A 17,241-nucleotide genomic window follows, 5' to 3' on the forward strand; every position below is an offset into this window, starting at 1 on the left:
CCACACTTCGGGTGCCTCCCTGGTGATTGATGTAAGCGACCGCCGTCGCGTTGTCCGTCTGAATCTAAACAGGTTTGCCCTTGAGGTGGGGAGTAAAGTGCTGCAGCGATTGCCATATCGCCCGCAGCTCCTAGATATTGATCGGAAGAGTGGCCTTGAACACGAAACAGAGGAACACGAAACAGAGGAGTTCCAGTCTCTGCGTTGGGACCAGGCACGACTTGCCGTGGTTGATGGCCCAGCCTATCCTTTCCAAGGTCTGTAGTGTTATGCGGAGACTTTCCAGGTTGTCTACTTGACACGGTGCCTTTACCAGTATTTCATCCAGGTAGGGAATGGTGACAATATCCCTGGTGTGGAGCAGAGCCATCACCGCCACGAGTACCTTTGTGAATACTCGTGGCACTGTGGACAACCCCAAGAGCAGGGCCGCGAGCTGGTAGTGACTTCCTTGAATCTCGAAATGAAGAAAACGCTGGTGGGATCTGTGCATTGGAATGTGTAGATGTGCATCTTTGATGTCGATCGAAGAGAGAACCTCTCCGGGCTCCATAGAGGCGATGACTCCATGCGGAAATGCTTCGTCTTGATATAACGATTCAGTCGCTTCAGGTCGAGGACCGATCTGACCATGCCGTCCTTTTTGGGGACCACAAACAGATTTAAATAGAAACCCCATCCGTGCCGAGAAGGTGGAACTGGTACGACTACTCCTTGGGCAAGCACGTGGTCGACTGCCACGCAAAGCTGTGGCGTCTTTTCTGGAACCCTCAGTAACCTTGGCCTGAAGAAACGATGCTGAGGGAAAGTCGCAAACTCTATGGCGTAGCCAGAGGAAACAATCTCCCGCACCCAAGAGTCGGACACGTGCACCAGCCACGTGTCCCTGTATAGGGAGAGTCTGCCCCCCACCCTGTCGTGACCGGGTGGGGGCTGAACTTCATGCTGAAAGCTTTGCTCTCGTAGCTTTCGGCACACAGGAGTGAGGCTGCCAAGAGGTCCTGGTTTTAAAAGAGGCCTCTCTTTTGCTCCTGTGGATTCTTCTTGGCCTGGGACCATTGCCCAGACGAGGTACATGGGCTTGAGCGGCGAAAGGACTGGTAATAGGATCTCCTTTTGCAGAGCCTTTCCTCTTCTAACCGCGTTTTGCGGAAGGAACGTGCTCTTCCCGCCCGTCGCATCTTTTATCAGCTTGTTTCCAAACAGCCTGTTGCCCCCAAAAGGGGAGCTTGGTTAGCGCCTTTTTAGAGGACGTGTCAGCTGACCAACTCTTCAGCCAGAGTGTCCTGCAAGACACCTCAGAAGCTGCTAACACCTGAGCTAGGAATTTTGCCAAATTCGCCGCACAGACAAAATTCCCGGCCTGAATGATGTTATCCGCGGTATCCAGCAACTCGTTGGTCAGAGCACCCGCAAGAATATCCCAGCCTAGTTGCTTTGCACATGCAAGTGGGTCGTAGCGCAGTGCCTACTGCCTGAAAAGTATATTTCGCCAAGGAGTCTAGCTTCCTATCCTGTAGATCAGAAAGTGATGTCGCGTCCACTGTGCGAAGAGTGGTGTGTTTTGACAGTCGCTACACAGGCGGATCTACTACGGGAGGTACCGACCACCTTTTAACGAGATCTTCCAGAAAGGGATAAGCGATGTCCCATGTTTTCCCCGGTCCCTTAAAGCATTTGTTGGGGACTTCCCATTCCCTTTCCAGGACCACCTCGAAGTCCTGATGGGGTGGGAAATAACTGGCCTGGCCGTTTATGCTGCCTGAAGGACACGGCCACAGGAGGAATTGCTGCTGGCTCCTCTGATACGTGAAGCATGTCCTGCACTGCCACGACCAAGCTGTCCATCAGTGCAGCTAGCTTAGACGCTTGCTCCTCGTCCAAGTCCGAGGGGGATGAAGAGCGAGAGCATTCCCCCTCCGAGAGACTAGTATCCTTGGACACTAGGATGGACGACTGCTGCATCTGAGACGTAGATTAGGACACCGATGAATATCGGGATCGCGAAGATGCAGCCTGTGAATGGGAGGACTCCCTGGAGCAATGGGATCTATGAGAGGACTCCCTGGAGCAATGGGATCTATGAGAGGACTCCCTGGAGCAATGGGATCTATGAGAGGACTCCCTGGAGCAATGGGATCTATGAGAGGACTCCCTGGAGCAATGGGATCTATGAGAGGACTCCCTGGAGCAATGGGATCTATGAGAGGACTCCCTGGAGCAATGGGATCTATGAGAGGACTCCCTGGAGCAATGGGATCTATGAGAGGACTCCCTGGAGCAATGGGATCTATGAGAGGACTCCCTGGAGCAATGGGATCTATGAGAGGACTCCCTGGAGCAATGGGATCTATGAGAGGACTCCCTGGAGCAATGAGATCTATGAGAGGACTCCCTGGAGCAATGGGATCTATGAGAGGACTCCCTGGAGCAATGGGATCTATGAGAGGACTCCCTGGAGCAATGGGATCTATGAGAGGACTCCCTGGAGCAGTGGGATCTATGAGAGGACTCCCTTGAGCAGTGGGATCTATGAGAGGACTCCCTTGAGCAGTGGGATCTATGGGAGGACTCCCTGGAGCAATGGGATCTATGGGAGGACTCCCTGGAGATATGGGGTCTACGTCTTTTACGTGACCTACCCCGTGACCGCTCTGAGAAAAAAGCATCTCCGTCTGAATGCAGCCTGCGTAAAATCACAGCAGATTTACTAGCTAGGTCAGAGACCGCCGCAGTGAGGGATTGGGCCCATTCAGGTTCAGCTTCCTGTTCAACTCCTAGCCCGGAGCTTGCCGGGCTAGGAGACAGTTCGCACAGCGGGGCTCAGACTGACCGCAAGGGAGCTTCGCATTGCAATGAGCACAAGCATAAAACTTGCCTCTACCTGTAGCCTGTCCAGAACCTTCCGGTCTGGGGTCGGATGTGATGTTAACAATACTGTGCACAAAATACTGGGCAAAATGCTGCAAGTGAAGACCGCAGGAGGAGTACAGCGCAGGAGGAAGTTGCCTCAGCAGAGCTTACCCTATCCAAGGCTGTCAGGCCCCAGCAGGAGCTCCTGGGTTCGCAGAGAAGACGACTTCCAATTCAGACGCAGCAGACTGCGCACACACGGCTGGTCTGATGCGAGGAACTCAGCCAGAAGTTCTGAGAAAGAAGGAGTGGCCAGAGGCAGGAAAGGAGGAGAGATCAGCCATCCCAGTCTTGTAGTGGGTTGTCTGTCACTTTCCCTCGCTGACCCAATGTGGGCGTGGCTTAATTCCAGGTCTGAGCCGAGGCCTAAATATTTGGCTCCTCCAACTATCACCCCCTGAACTCCAGTGCCCGGGGATGGCCAGCTGAAGCGAGGAAGGCGGCAAGCGACACCGCCATGGCAAGAGGGAAGATCTACGTTGGCCGCGAGGTAGGCCTCAAGTAAGCCTGGGCCTAGATTTATGTCCCCTAGATTTATGACCTCCACAGCCGCTGCCACCGCTGGTCAGGGAGGCTAGGGAAAAGCCCTATCTCCCCGTATTCCCACAAGTAAAGTCTTTATGATGACCTAAACTAAGACATATCTGCCTCCTGCAGACACTAAGCTTAAAAACTGATTAGCGTAATGCCTGCAGGAGGAGTATAGCTAGTAGGAGGAGTTAACACTTCTTGCTTAGTGTCGCCTCCTTTTGGAAGTAGCTATACGCAAGATATGGCTGTGTCCCCTAATGATACGGACAAGAAATTAGTATTGCAATAAAAAAAATGATTGGTCAATGCAATAGTCTTTTCCATAACGACGTAAGGGTTGCGATAGTTGGACACTAAGGAAAATTGACGTGTTCGAACTATGCTGCGGGATAAAAATGCTGTAGATACCTTGGACTGCCATGACAACGAACAAGGTAATTAGATCATGTCAAACCAAAAACATTAATAGAGGCCAAAATCTAACAGCAGCTCTCTTTTAATGGCCACGTGATACGCACTATTTCACTTGAAACAGTACTGATGCTTGGCTAGGTCAGCGGAAAGAGAAGATCAGGACAACAAAGAGCAAAGTGGCTTGATACAATCAAGTGTAGCAGAAATGATGATTAATTAGAGTAAAATGTCTATTGATTTGTATAAACTAGATGTATTACACAGCTGTAGTGATTTGACTCTGTAGTGTGCTATAAGAGTAGTCCAATGTAAAGTTCCAATGCAGCCACTCTAGGGTTAAATTACATAAGTATGGAGTGGAGCTGAAAGTAATGCTGGGTTACTCTTCAGTCCTCCCCACTCCCACCTCAACTTCTGGGACAAAGGAACTGGTCTTTGCCTGACCACATGTTGAGGAGACAAAGGCTTAGTTTGTACACGGGGCCTGAGGAGGCGGAGGGTGGGGGAAAGAGATTCTTTATAGCTTAACCAATAAAAATAAATATACATTACGTATGTAATATGTTATATGCCCATAAAGGGCAGATATTATGTGTTTTAATAAAACAAGCTCTGGGATTGTTTTTCCCCCAGAACTCTCTGTAAGCTTCAAACTGGACATGTGTCTCAGTCTGAAGTCTTCTTACGCGCGTATATTAGTGTTTTGCAATTAGGAAGCTTCGGAATACCCCAGAACCTGCTGGAGAAATTCATATCCAGACCACAAAGCAACCACAAATCATGTCAATTGCGGACCCGAAAGAAGCGGTGAATGACAGAAATGCGTGGAGAACATTGATCCATGAAGGGACCGAACATTGGATACAGCTGAACGGATAATTATCATCATCATCATTAAGCTTAAATAAAACAAATAGTGTCAGGCAGCTGCTGACAAGGCAAATAGGATCATAGGGTGCATCAAAAGAGGCCTATGGGCACATGACTAGAACATTGTTCTTCGTCTTTACTAGTCACTGGTCAGACCACACAAGGAATATCGTGGACAGTTTTGGGTACCAGTATTCAAGGAGGACATATCACAGCTTGAGCGGTACAAAGGTGGGCAGCTAAAGTAATAAACAGAATGGGCGGACTACAATACCCAGAGAGGTTATCAAAACTGGGATTACTTAGCTTAGAAATAGGACGGCTGAGGGGCGACCTAATAACTATATATAAATATATCAGGGGTCAATACGGAGATCTCTCCCATCATATATTTATACCCAGGACTGTAACAAGGGGGCGCCCTCTACTTCTACAGCAAATAAGGCTTCTACATCTTTCAGTAAAGAACCTGCTTGTATGTCAAGCCGTGAGACTAAGGAACTCTCTGCCGGAGGATGCAGTCACGGCAAATTTGATAAAAGAGTACAAGAGGGGCCTGGAGTGTTTCTTTAGAGATGTAATATTATACATTATAATCATTAATACCTGCAAAAGGCTTACTGATCCGGGGATTATTCAGATGGCAAGATTGGAGGAAACTGGCTTCTACCTGATTGTTTTTTTTAATCAATATTTGGTGGTGATGGTTTTGGAGGGTGGGGGTGGGGTGGGGTGTTTAGGCTGATCTGGGGGGACATGTCTTTTTTCTCCTTACAGACTATGCTACTATATTGCTTTTGTTTGTTTTTCCAAAGGAAGATTGAAAGGATAAATACAGACCAATTATCCTGCCGTCCCTTCATGATGCTGGATAAACTACATAATGGATACATGAGACAAGTGTAAAACGTATAGTAAGACTGAACTAGAGAGCTTTACAGCCCTTCTACAGAGTGAATATCTCCATCTACCTGATGATTAGGTGAATACTGATAATACCTCCCAGCAGGCAGAAATGGTACTGACAATAGCTGCTCATGTCATGTTGTGCTGACGCATCACAGCACTCATAGCTCAGAAAAATGAAAGAGAAAGCAGGGAAAATCCCAACATCAAGATGGTGCCTGATAAGCATCAGAGAGGAGTCTGCACTGTGTGGAAGTGACTTCACTACACATAGGGCAGGTTCAGAGCATGACAGACAATCAGATGAGGGGCGCAGGGATGGAAATATGTGTTTTCACCATAGAGGCACTTTAAGGTAAAGCTATAAACATTGTCTTTGTATTATATAGCTGTCAGCCATGTTTTCAGCTTTAGAGATGTTCCCTACATGTATTACAGGGTTCACAATACAACTTCATTGTTTACCTTCAGCCTGATGAGTTGTGAAACCTTCACATTAAAATGATCAAGTTTTAGCAAAAGTGGACCTTGATCGTTCTTTCAATTAATGCAAACATGTCAAACTTAAGGCCCGCTGGCCGAATCCAGCCTACTACCTCATGTTATGTGACCCACCGGCCGTGCAGCCCCCAATAAGCATTCCACTCATCCAGCCTGCAGCACAGACGCTAAGGGAAGAGGTCAGCAGTCATAGACTAACCAGTGGCTCCCGGACCAGAGATGTAGGCTAGGTGAGGGCAATGCCAGAGTCCAATAGGGGGCTTCACTGTTACTACTGGGGCTACTGTGAGGGGCCCTACTATTAACGGGGTCACTATTACTATTAAGGCTACTATCAGGGACAGTATGAATACCGTGGTCACTGTGATTGACCCTACTACTAATGGAGTCAATAGGGGACCCCATTACAATTGCAATCAGGCCTTTGAAAGCCACCATAATGCTGATGTGGCCCTCGGTGACAATGAGTTTGACACAACTGATCTAATGTCTCTGGTCAGCGGTAATCCTGCCATCTCCACCGGCCTCATCACACAAGTAGAAGATTACATTATTAATATATATATATATATATATATATATATATATATATATATATATATATATATATATATATATATATATATATATATATATATATATATATATATATATATATATATATATATATAAAGGTGAAGGCCCTCACACACTGACTGACTCACTTACATACTCAAAGATAAAGGGGTCACAACTCCAAAATTAAATGTTAATTGCATGCTTAGATCCTAAATAGGAAAAGTAAAGGGGGGGGGGTCACAACTTGATTATTCAATGCTAATTGCAAAAGTAAGTGCATCCCCATGTAATGTAACTTCCAGGTGTTGAACAAGCGTGAAATTTGGTACGAGCCTTCCTTAAAGGGGTTGTCCCGAGGCAAACGTTAATTTTTTTTTGCAGAGTCCCCCTTCTAAAGCAAACATTACTATGCACAAGTGTAAATGGCTTTTAAAGATGGTATCTACTCACCGTTCTAGCGTTTCATCAACTTATAAAACTTCTTCCAAAGATGGCCGCCGGGATCTTCACCCACGATGCAACGCGGGTCTTCTCCCATGGTGTACCGTGGGCTCTGTGCGGTCCATTGCCGATTCCAGCCTCCTGAGTGGCTGGAATCGGCACACGTGATGGGGCGGAGCTACGCAATGACGCATAGAAGGGGGCGGAGCCAGAACGCCGCTCGTGCCCGGACCAACCAGAAGGGAGAAGACCCTTCTGCGCAAGCGCGTCTAATCAGGCGATTAGACGCTAAAATTAGACGGAGCCATGGAGACGGGGACGCCAGCAACGGAGCAGGTAAGTGTATATCTTCTGTATGGCTCATATTTAATGCACGATGTATATTACAAAGTGCATTAATATGGCCATACAGAAGTGCTTAACCCCACATGCTGCCGCGGGACAACCCCTTTAAGTCCTCAATGAGGAGAGTGGGAGGGGTGGCACATTCTGCAGAGGGACATCAGTACATGCAGCCTGGGGAGAATCTAACGCTCCTCTATGTGTATACATATTTTATTCCTCGGTTCCTCTCAAGTAGCCGTGAGTTCATAAAATTTTCCATGCAAACAACACGTTAACACCTGTGCCAAACTAACTTGGCGGAAGTCAGGTATAACTGCTAGTATATAATAAGACTGAAGACAAGAGCCTCACAGCCTTCTACAGATCAGAGGGACATCTCCACCTACCTGATGGTCCTGTGGAAGAAGAGGACGGGGACATCTCTCTGGTGGGCTTCTCTTACTGGATGGAACTGCAGGAAACACAGACGGACACTGAAGTCATTCTTTACATACAGATAATAAGACATGATTACCGCATTCTTCTGACCATAAGGATCAATGTCCACGGGAGTATTTGAATTAGGGCACCCGCGCAGATGACCCACAGTTCAAGCCGCCCATAGGGTACCATGTTCGTCCACACTTGAATTGTAACACGCAGATTTGTTTTCTAGATGTTTTTCTGAAATAGCACCATGCTCTATTTCAGTGCGGTTCCAGCATGGATGGCTTACATTGATGTCAATGGAAGCCCTCTGATCCACGGCCCATCTGTAATTGACAATGCAGACAGGCCGCAGATTCCATTGGAAAGCAGAAGTTGAAAAAAATAACTCTTTTAACTCTTAAATGGTGTGTGGGGGTCCCATACGGCCGTCCGCCATGAGATCACAGGAAGCTGTGTTGGTGTCATGGCAGCCGGGGGCCTTCTGAAAGGCTCCAGGGCAGTCTTAACAGAATGCCTATCAAGCCATGCCCGTGGGGTGGCTTGATAAACTGCCTGCCCAATTGCAGTATGACGTAAAGTTATGGCATTATATCATACTGCAGGAGCGATCAAAGCATCGCAAATTGTGGTCCCCTCTGGGACTTAAAATAAATAAAAGTAAGATCAATAAATTATTTTTAAAAAAGGCATAAAAGTTAGAAGTCCAAACTATCAGAGTAACGCAATTTTTACCTCGCACCATGAACGTCAGAAAAAAAAAAAGAAATGCGTTTTTTTGGTCACCCTGTCTCCAAGAAAAAAATTAAACAAAAGCAATCAAAAAGTGGTATGTAGGGGCGTGGCCTGGGCTCGGAGCAGCATGGTCGCACTCTAAATCTGCTCCTTCTAGGCCTCAAGAAAAAGCTGCCCTGAAGTAATACCCTCAGCTACGCGAGCTTCCCAAAGCTGGTGGAGAACACCAAGAACCCCAGGAGAATGTCTCGAGGAAGAAGGGGTCTCCCAGCAAGAAGGCAGAGGATATGCAAGCAGCAGCTCCACCCCTCCAGCTGCCCAGCGAAGCTCCACGATGCTGGAGGGGTGAAGCCCCCAGTCCCCCCTGCCCTCTGTCATTGCTACAGCTTCAAGCCTGATAGGGAAAGAGGAGGAGAGAAGAGTAGAGAGCTGCACCCTCCCCACTGCCGGCTCTACTGACCGGCTCCATGGAGCTCTGAGCAGCTCTCAAAGTGGGGATAAGGAGAACTGCACTCATGGCAGCACCCCCTGCTGGCACTGCTGCCCCGTTCAGGGGAATCATGAGCTGCTCACTAAGCTGACAGCAAGGGAGCCAGGCTTACAATAGCAGCTCCCTCCTTCACCCTGATGACGTTACTGCCCCACTCAAAGGGAACTACAAGCCACTCAGAGCAGAGACCACAGGGGCCAAGAGTGTGTGGGGCCAACCACCCCCTCCTCCACTTTCTCCCACCAACACCAAACATATACCAAATAAAGTCACCAGCAGGGATCCCCGACTGGACACGGACATTCTAGATTCAGACACTACATATCCCAACGTAATTCCACCAGATAACTCTCTAAATGCGATCCCCGCTAGCAACCAATCTGCTTCGGGGGCTTTTTTGAAGGAAGCCATGCTAGCACTACGTCTCTCAAGAGACATCGCCAAAGCAATGGCTACAGTCTCATCAGGTGTTGGCGCCTTGGGAGAGAGGGTGGATCCTATGGAACAAAATATGGGGGAATACACCACAGCCCACAACTCACTAGCGGACGCACACATCTCACTTGCAGAAGAAATTGAAACCCTGAAATCTAAAAATCGCTGATATGGAAGATGGGAATAGAAGAAACAGTATAAAATTCAGATGCCTTACAGAATCAGTATCACCGGCTGAAGTCCCCTCAGACCTACAGAAGCGGATCCGTACTCTAATCCTGGACTGTTCACATCAAGAATCAGCCATCGATGGCGCTCACAGACTACCAAAACATCTCCCAAACTCCACGCCAAGTTGTTGCTAGCATTCATTTTTCTACGGTGAAGAACAGCTTATGCTGAAATCAAGAGACTCCCTCCCAGACCCCAACCAGAATATTGCGCTGTTCGCAGACCTGTCACAAGCTACAATCTCAGCGTGGAAAAAAAACTCACCAGTTGTCAAAATTCTAAGTAAACACAGAATTGCATATAAACGGGTCTTCTCCAAAAAGTGATCGCCACAAAGAATGGATCAACCCCCTACTTCAGCTCTTTAGAAGAAGGAGTGGAGCTTCTGCAACTCTGGGGCTTATCTCTGTATTAGTGTATCTTGATGCCACCAGCAATAGCTGGTGGAGTCAAGATTGACAAGGGGGTGACGCCCCTTGTAGATGATTGCCTGCGCTGCTTCTTGGGCACAAGGTCCTGGAAGGACACTAAAGTAAGCATAGAGCGGCCGCCGGGGCTGTAACCAGATCTTCAAGGAGCTTCCCTGTCGGCCGTTCGCCCCAGATTTCACAGCCGGCAGCCATCTGCCATGAGCTCACAGCCGCGGCCGGCACAGAACTCAGGGCCGTCGCCGGCCACAACGCAGCTCACAATCGCCGGACACAACGGAGCTCACAGCCGCTGGCAGATACAGCCGACGGCAGGGACGGACCTCACAGCAGCGGCAGGGACGGAGGTCTCAGGCCAGCAGCCGGGTGGGATACATTCCAGAAATACCGGCCGGGACAGAGGCGAGATGCTGCTATGTCTCCAACCATTTCTGCCGACCCTGCTGGCTTACCCTGACGGTTAGTGGTCTTCTTTTCCTTACATTATTACATGCTAATGATGCCATTTTACTGTGGGAACATGGCAGCATTTACAGATAATAATGTAAGGCAAAGAAAACTAACTGTCAGCCTGATGTAGCAGGGCCGGCAGAAATGGATCCACAGTGTGCTACTAGTAGCTTGCAGCCTTGACCCTATCAGAAGCTAGGGGTGTGACAGGGGCGTTCCTCCTGACAAACCCCTAGCTTCTGGTGGCGTCAAGATACACTAATACCCGTTATCTCCACTTTATCCACCCGAGCAAAACACAACCAAGCGTCATTCACCATCTCTCAAGCTGGCTAAAGATCGGACCCCAGCAACAAGGGACGGATGAGGACTTTACCACTCCAACCCTTTAGAAGGGCCTAGGACAAGAACTGTTCTCCTACAATTTACCCCCACTGTTCGAAGTCTCACATAACCTCTTAAAGCACCATATACACGCAAAGGTGATCGCTCAAAATTTGTTCAAAAGATAGCTTGAATGAGAGTTTTGAGCGATCATTTTGCATAAACTACCTAGTAACTTATTAGATTCATTTGCGTGCAAATGAGGCTCCCTTTGCTGTATGCAGATAACAGCAGGATGTCTGTTATCTGCTTACAGCTCCATGGGCTCTCCAGTGGGACAGCAGTTGAAACAATGATATCAGAGCTGCCCGCAGAGAATCACAGCGTGCGGTCCCTGCTATCAGCTGGCTGGCTGAATGATGGTCTTTATGCTGAACTAAAAATCATCATTTGGCGGAAAAGCAAACGATGGCAGTATTTACACGAACAAATGATGGCTTTAGAGCGATACTTGAACAAATTTTGAGTGATAGTCGTTGTGTGTAAATGGGCCTTTACGTTCTAAAAATCGCAGGGGCAAAAATCTAATCTAATTGTAAGACCCTTCACAGTATAGATTAATTATTAAAACTCTATTTTATTATAATTCGTTAAAATATATCCCGTGGGGCACACCAAACAAAAATAAAGACAGACAATTACAGCCCTTAAGGACTATGTGGGGGCATTATCTCCCCATTTATTAATGGGAGAGGAAAGGAACTCAGCACAGTGAGCCACCCCGATTATTGGTATTGGAAAAGCCTATATTGGGAAATTTCACTGGAAAGCTTCATAAAGCTGTATAAAGAAATCTATACTGTGAAGGGCCTTTACATTCTAGGACCGTGATGGCGAACCTATGACACGCGTGTCAGCACTGACACGCGGCCGCTCACCCAGTTAGTGAATACTGCCAGGGGCCGTGGCTCCCCTGCTGGTATTCACTAACCAGCACTACTAGCAGCGCTGATCCCGGAGCACACTGTGATGTCAGTGTGTAGACAGGATCCTCCTCCCCCCGTCCCCCGACGTCTCGTACCTGTTGGTTCCGCGAGAGCGTCCGGGGGAGGAGGCGTCCTGCAACACACTGACGTCAGTGTGCGCCAGAGATCATCGCTGCTGGCGGTGCGCCGGGCACAGGAGGAGCAGAGTTTCCATAAGGTAAGTACGTGTGTCTCGTGGGGGGCAGTCACCGCTGGGGGGCCGCTGTAAGGGAGCGGGGACAGAGCAGGGGAGCGGGGACACAGCAAAATTAGTGCGGTGACAGGACTAGAGAAGGAGGGGGATGGAGGCTGCAGGGGAGCGGTGAAACAGCAAGATTACTTAAGGGACAGAAGGCTGCAGGGGAAAGTGCAGGCTGCTAGGACCTTCAATGCTTGAGCCCATCGGGAGCTAGGGGTGTGACAGGGCCATTCCTCCTGTCAAACCACTAGCTTCCGGTGGCGTCAAGATACATTAATACAGAGAAGGTGTTTGACAAGGTCCATTGGGGATACCGGATTCAAGCATTGCAGACATTTGGGTTTGCGGGCCCCATCCTCCAGGCCATGAAAGCCCTATATTCCTCCACTCGGCGATGGTTCTGATCAATGGTCTTCCATCCAAGCCTTAAAGGACACAAGATAAGGGTGCCCTCCATCACCCCTGTTTTTTTCGATTGTTATGGAAGCACTGGCAGAGGATATTCGAAATAATCCAAACATTAGAAGAATTACAGTGGCCCCCCCGACACACAAAACAAACCTTTTCACAGACTACGTTATCCTAACACTCACTAAACCGGAGTCATCATTAGCTTATGTCGTCAAAACATTGGAAAAATGTGGTTCACTATCCTACTATAAAGCCAAGTCTTCAACATCTCTGATGAGGGGATTAACACAACAAAGCACAACAATTGTCATCCAGTTTCCCATCCCAGTGGAGTCCCCACTCGATTCCCTATCTTGGCATTGTATTACTGCCTGACACCTCAAACCAGCTTAAAGCCAACATCCCCCACCCAATAAAATCAATACAAGAATAACTGGACAGACGAGCCTCCTTGGGGTTGGGATGGATGGGCAGGATTATACTATATTAGATGCTTATACTCTACAATCCTCTATCATCTATGGACCCTCCCTCTACCCATCCCGATCACAACCTGCGCTTCCCTCCACAAAGGTCAGAAACGCTCTTTTCTCCTTAGGGAGAGCAACTATATACTATAAACTAAGTGAGGAGACTCAAATGGCCATGCACGCTCCTCTGGGTAATATGCAAATAAGGGAGATGGAATAAATCCTCCACAGTGCCACCTATTGGAAGGCAGCATTCCTTCGAGTCAAAGTGGGACTTTTTATACAAGTCTTCTTACAATGACTGGGAATCAAAAGCAAAGCCAGACTCCATGTACATACAGCTGTTTCCGGGTTATTGCCCATCATCAGTGTGCGTCCCCCCATCTGAACATTCCCTCCGCTGGCTGACCCCTCCCACCAGCGACTGATAACAGAAAGTCACCCACACTATAGCTTACATTTGTTAGTAAGTCACAGCAAATAATAATGCAGGTAAATCACTAAATGTAGCAGTAAAACATAACTTTATTAATATGTTCTATAGAGTAAAATACAAGCACTAAATGAGGGTAATAATACCAAAAACTGCATCATTGTACCATCTGAGGACAACCCCTTCCCCACTGAGTAACATAACCAACTGTCATATACTCACCTCCCCCCTCCCGCTGTCCCACCATGGTGCTCTGTCCCTTCCCCCGCTCCGGTCTCAGTTTACAGCCGCAGTCCTGCCCGGTTTGTGGGACGTCACAGGGACTGCAGCCAATAAGAGCTCAGAGATTCATCTTTATGTGAAACTGTACAAAGGCTTTCCTGACACCCAGATAGGCGATATCCACGACTCCACGTTCATCCACTACTTCTGTGAAGGGGAATGCATTGTGGCTTGCAGTTTGCCCCCCGCTCTGACAATCACAAGAGGTCCAAACTAGCCGGGCTTCATGTAATTGTAGGGTCACAGCAAACTGCGATACAACCGCACTGACCGCCATTACATCCCAATGAGAAGAGTATTGTGGTCAGAGTCTCCATGTAGCCACAGCCGTACTGGTGACCCCTTCACCAATTTAGAGGGGTTCATATTGGTAATTCGTAGAACCCAAGAGAACAATAAAGGCAGACAATGATATATTATTGGCCACAACCCAGCAGCTCCTACTGGTGATGCCAGCTGCCTCCTTCTCCAGTCCTGCGGAGGAGGAGCTGGGGGGGATAGTTTGGGGGAAGAGGACAGCATGGGCCAAGGCACCTCTCCAGCCCTGCACCGCCACCGGCTACTGTAGCAGTAGGGCTGGTGGAGCCGAGATCTTCTGTAGCCACATTCTCCTGCTACTGTTTGATACAGCAGCCGTCCGCCATGTAGTCGCTGACTAGCGTCACTGTATGACCGGGATGCTTACATGTCAGCTATTAGTAAATGTGTACTGGTGATCTGTAGGCCTTCTGATTATACACTGACTTTACTCAACAACTGTGTAGTGAATGGCTCTACTAATCCAACTAGCACAGTGTCCTGCCTGGCTCACACCCCACTTCCTGCCTACAAGCACCAGGGGCACATGCCCCACATCACCCCTCCCCAGCTATGATCCTAAATATATCCATTACCTGGTGATGGGAGCGGCTGGCGGGTCTCCATCATGGCCTCCTTGTACAGATCCTTGTGTCCTTCTAAATACTCCCACTCCTCCATGGAGAAATAGACAGCGACATCCTGACACCTTATAGGAACCTGACAACACAATATACAGTCATTACCCAGAAGCCTCCAGTGCTGTTACTGTATAATGTCCCAGCATTCCCTGCAGCGTCACCTCTCCAGTCAGCAGCTCAATCATCTTGTTGGTGAGTTCTAGAATCTTCTGTACATTGATCTCCTCATGTATCAGGGGGTGAGGTGGGGGCCCCGTGATTGGGCTCAGGGGTCTTCCCCATCCATCACACACAGGGGCCCGATAGTCATCACTAGATGTCTTCTTCACTACTGTGTAATCCTGTATATGGGGAGACATTAATAAATATTACTACAGACATTTCCAGAGTCCATCACCTCTCCAGTGACATCATCCGTTATTACCATAGATAAGAATGATGTAATGTGACATCACCAGAATCTCTCCCCTCCCCAGTGACATCATCTGTTATTACCATAGATAATAATAATGTAATGTGACATCATCAGAATCTCTCCCCCCTCCAGTGACATCATCTGTTATTACCATAGATAAGAATGATGTAATGTGACATCATCAGAATCTCTCCCCTCTCCAGTGACATCATCTGTTATTACCATAGATAAGAATGATGTAATGTGACATCATCAGAGTCTCTCACCTCCCCAGTCAGCTGGAGGAGTATCTCTAGGGTGAGGTTGAATACACTCTCCACCATCTTGTTTCTGTCCTTCTCCATCTCTGATGAATCAGTCCTGTAGGGACCTGAATGGAAACAATATGAACCAATGTAAAAACCACAAAAACCAACATCTCCAAGTTCAGCTGCTTTTTACAGGGTTTTCTCTGAAGCGCTGCAGTGTTTTAGCGCACAATATAGATGTCTGCAATGTACATGCGTGTTGGGATGTATGTGTGACATCGGGCAGCAGAATCCTCCGGACAGCCTCCCTTTAACCCCTTCCTGCAGCCATTTCTCATCCCCACCGCCCAACGACAATTGCTATTATATCTGCTAATAAAGCTGGATGAGCGCCGGTATTGTGAGGGACAAGTAGGATTTTTAATAGCAGCATTTAATGTGGGAGAACCTTAGAAATACTTTATTAGGAATTCATTTAATAGGAAATTTTATAAAAACATTTGCTGGAATCCTTTAACCCCTTAGTGCTATAGGTAGTACATGTACGTCCTGCAGCGTCGGGGTATGTATGAACGCGCGGCGATCTCCCTCCATACAGCGCGAGCGCCAGCTGTTTACTGCGACTGATACCAACTCCGATAAGCTGTCAATTCTGATAGCGCCATTTAAATGGGATGAGATTGCAGGGAGCCGTGCAGGTGTCATGGCAGCCGGGGGCCCTCTGTAACGCCCCGGGCTGTCCTGGCAGAATGCCTATCAAGCCATGCCCGTGGCTCCTCCAGAAAAGGAGTGAGACGATGAGCCCATTCCCATCTAATTACTTCTCTGTACTAATTACTTACTGACTCCACGACCTAAACGTTTACCAGCGTCCGGATCGCGGCATCCAATAATCCGCACAAACCTCAGTAAAGTTTACACCGCCCTATCCCGTCTGGGCCCAATCTGTAGCAGAAAATAGGCCGACCGCTTCTATAGCGAAAACCCGTTACACGCTGCCGTCACGGAGATAACAAATATCACTAGCGAGGAACGGCTAATACATTCCTGATGACAGATGGAAAACATCCTGAAGGTCATACAAATGGCCACCAAAATAAACCTGCAGGGGGCGCCCTCCAGCCTCACCCTGCCCTGCAAAGGATTGTATCTTCTACATCCTGGTGGTCAGAGGGATCTGGTGCTTCAGCCGCTAGGACTTACTATTCTTATACAGAGGAGTCCACATCCCGCTGGTCATTAGTTTAAAAAGAAGACAGCCGACAGCCTGATAACTATAAATATTACAATACAGAGATCTCCCATCATCTAGTTATACCCAGAACTGTAACTAGGGGGCGCTCTAATAACTACTCAAAGGGTATATAAGGGGACAGTACAGAGATCTCCTATCATCTAGTCATACCCAATGGCCCGTTAGCTTAGTTGGGTAAGAGCGTGGTGCTAATAACCTCAAGGTCGCAGGTTCAATCCCTGCCCGGGCCAGTTTGCGTATAAATCCAGCACTGAGCAGGGGGTTGGACCAGATGAACCTGGAGGTCCCATTCTATGATACCCAGGACTGTAACTAGAGGGCGCTCTCTCCGTCTAGAGCAGCAATGGCAAACTTTTTATAGTGCCCAAACTGTATCTCAAAACCCCCTTATTTATCACACAGTGCCAACACATCAGGGGGCGGGGCTTATCACTACGTATGATGTTACATCTGTCATTGTAAAAAGGACTAGTAATAGTTAGGAAATTATAGTGCCAGTGTTTCTGGTGGTGCAGTGCGCCACACAGCTCTGCTACATGCATGTCACACACACATACAGCTCTACTA

The 17,241-nt window shown here is 48.1% G+C and overlaps 1 protein-coding gene across 1 annotated transcript in view; it reads right to left on the reverse strand.

The window, feature by feature from the left end:
- The window catches only part of LOC136627334 (zinc finger protein 250-like), a 35,345-nt gene extending 19,354 nt beyond the window's left edge, over positions 1–15,991 (reverse strand). The window contains exons 1-4 of the mRNA XM_066602350.1: positions 15,438–15,991; positions 14,918–15,097; positions 14,712–14,835; positions 7,866–7,930 (exon numbers count right to left, since the gene is read on the reverse strand). Coding sequence (XP_066458447.1) covers positions 7,866–7,930; positions 14,712–14,835; positions 14,918–15,097; positions 15,438–15,515 — 447 coding nt within the window. The 5' untranslated portion in view covers positions 15,516–15,991. The remainder of the gene's footprint in view (positions 1–7,865; positions 7,931–14,711; positions 14,836–14,917; positions 15,098–15,437) is intronic.
- Between the last annotated feature and the right edge of the window lie 1,250 nt (positions 15,992–17,241).

The sequence above is a fragment of the Eleutherodactylus coqui genome, chromosome 5, assembly GCF_035609145.1.
Source record: "Eleutherodactylus coqui strain aEleCoq1 chromosome 5, aEleCoq1.hap1, whole genome shotgun sequence".
Classification (NCBI taxonomy): domain Eukaryota; kingdom Metazoa; phylum Chordata; class Amphibia; order Anura; family Eleutherodactylidae; genus Eleutherodactylus; species Eleutherodactylus coqui.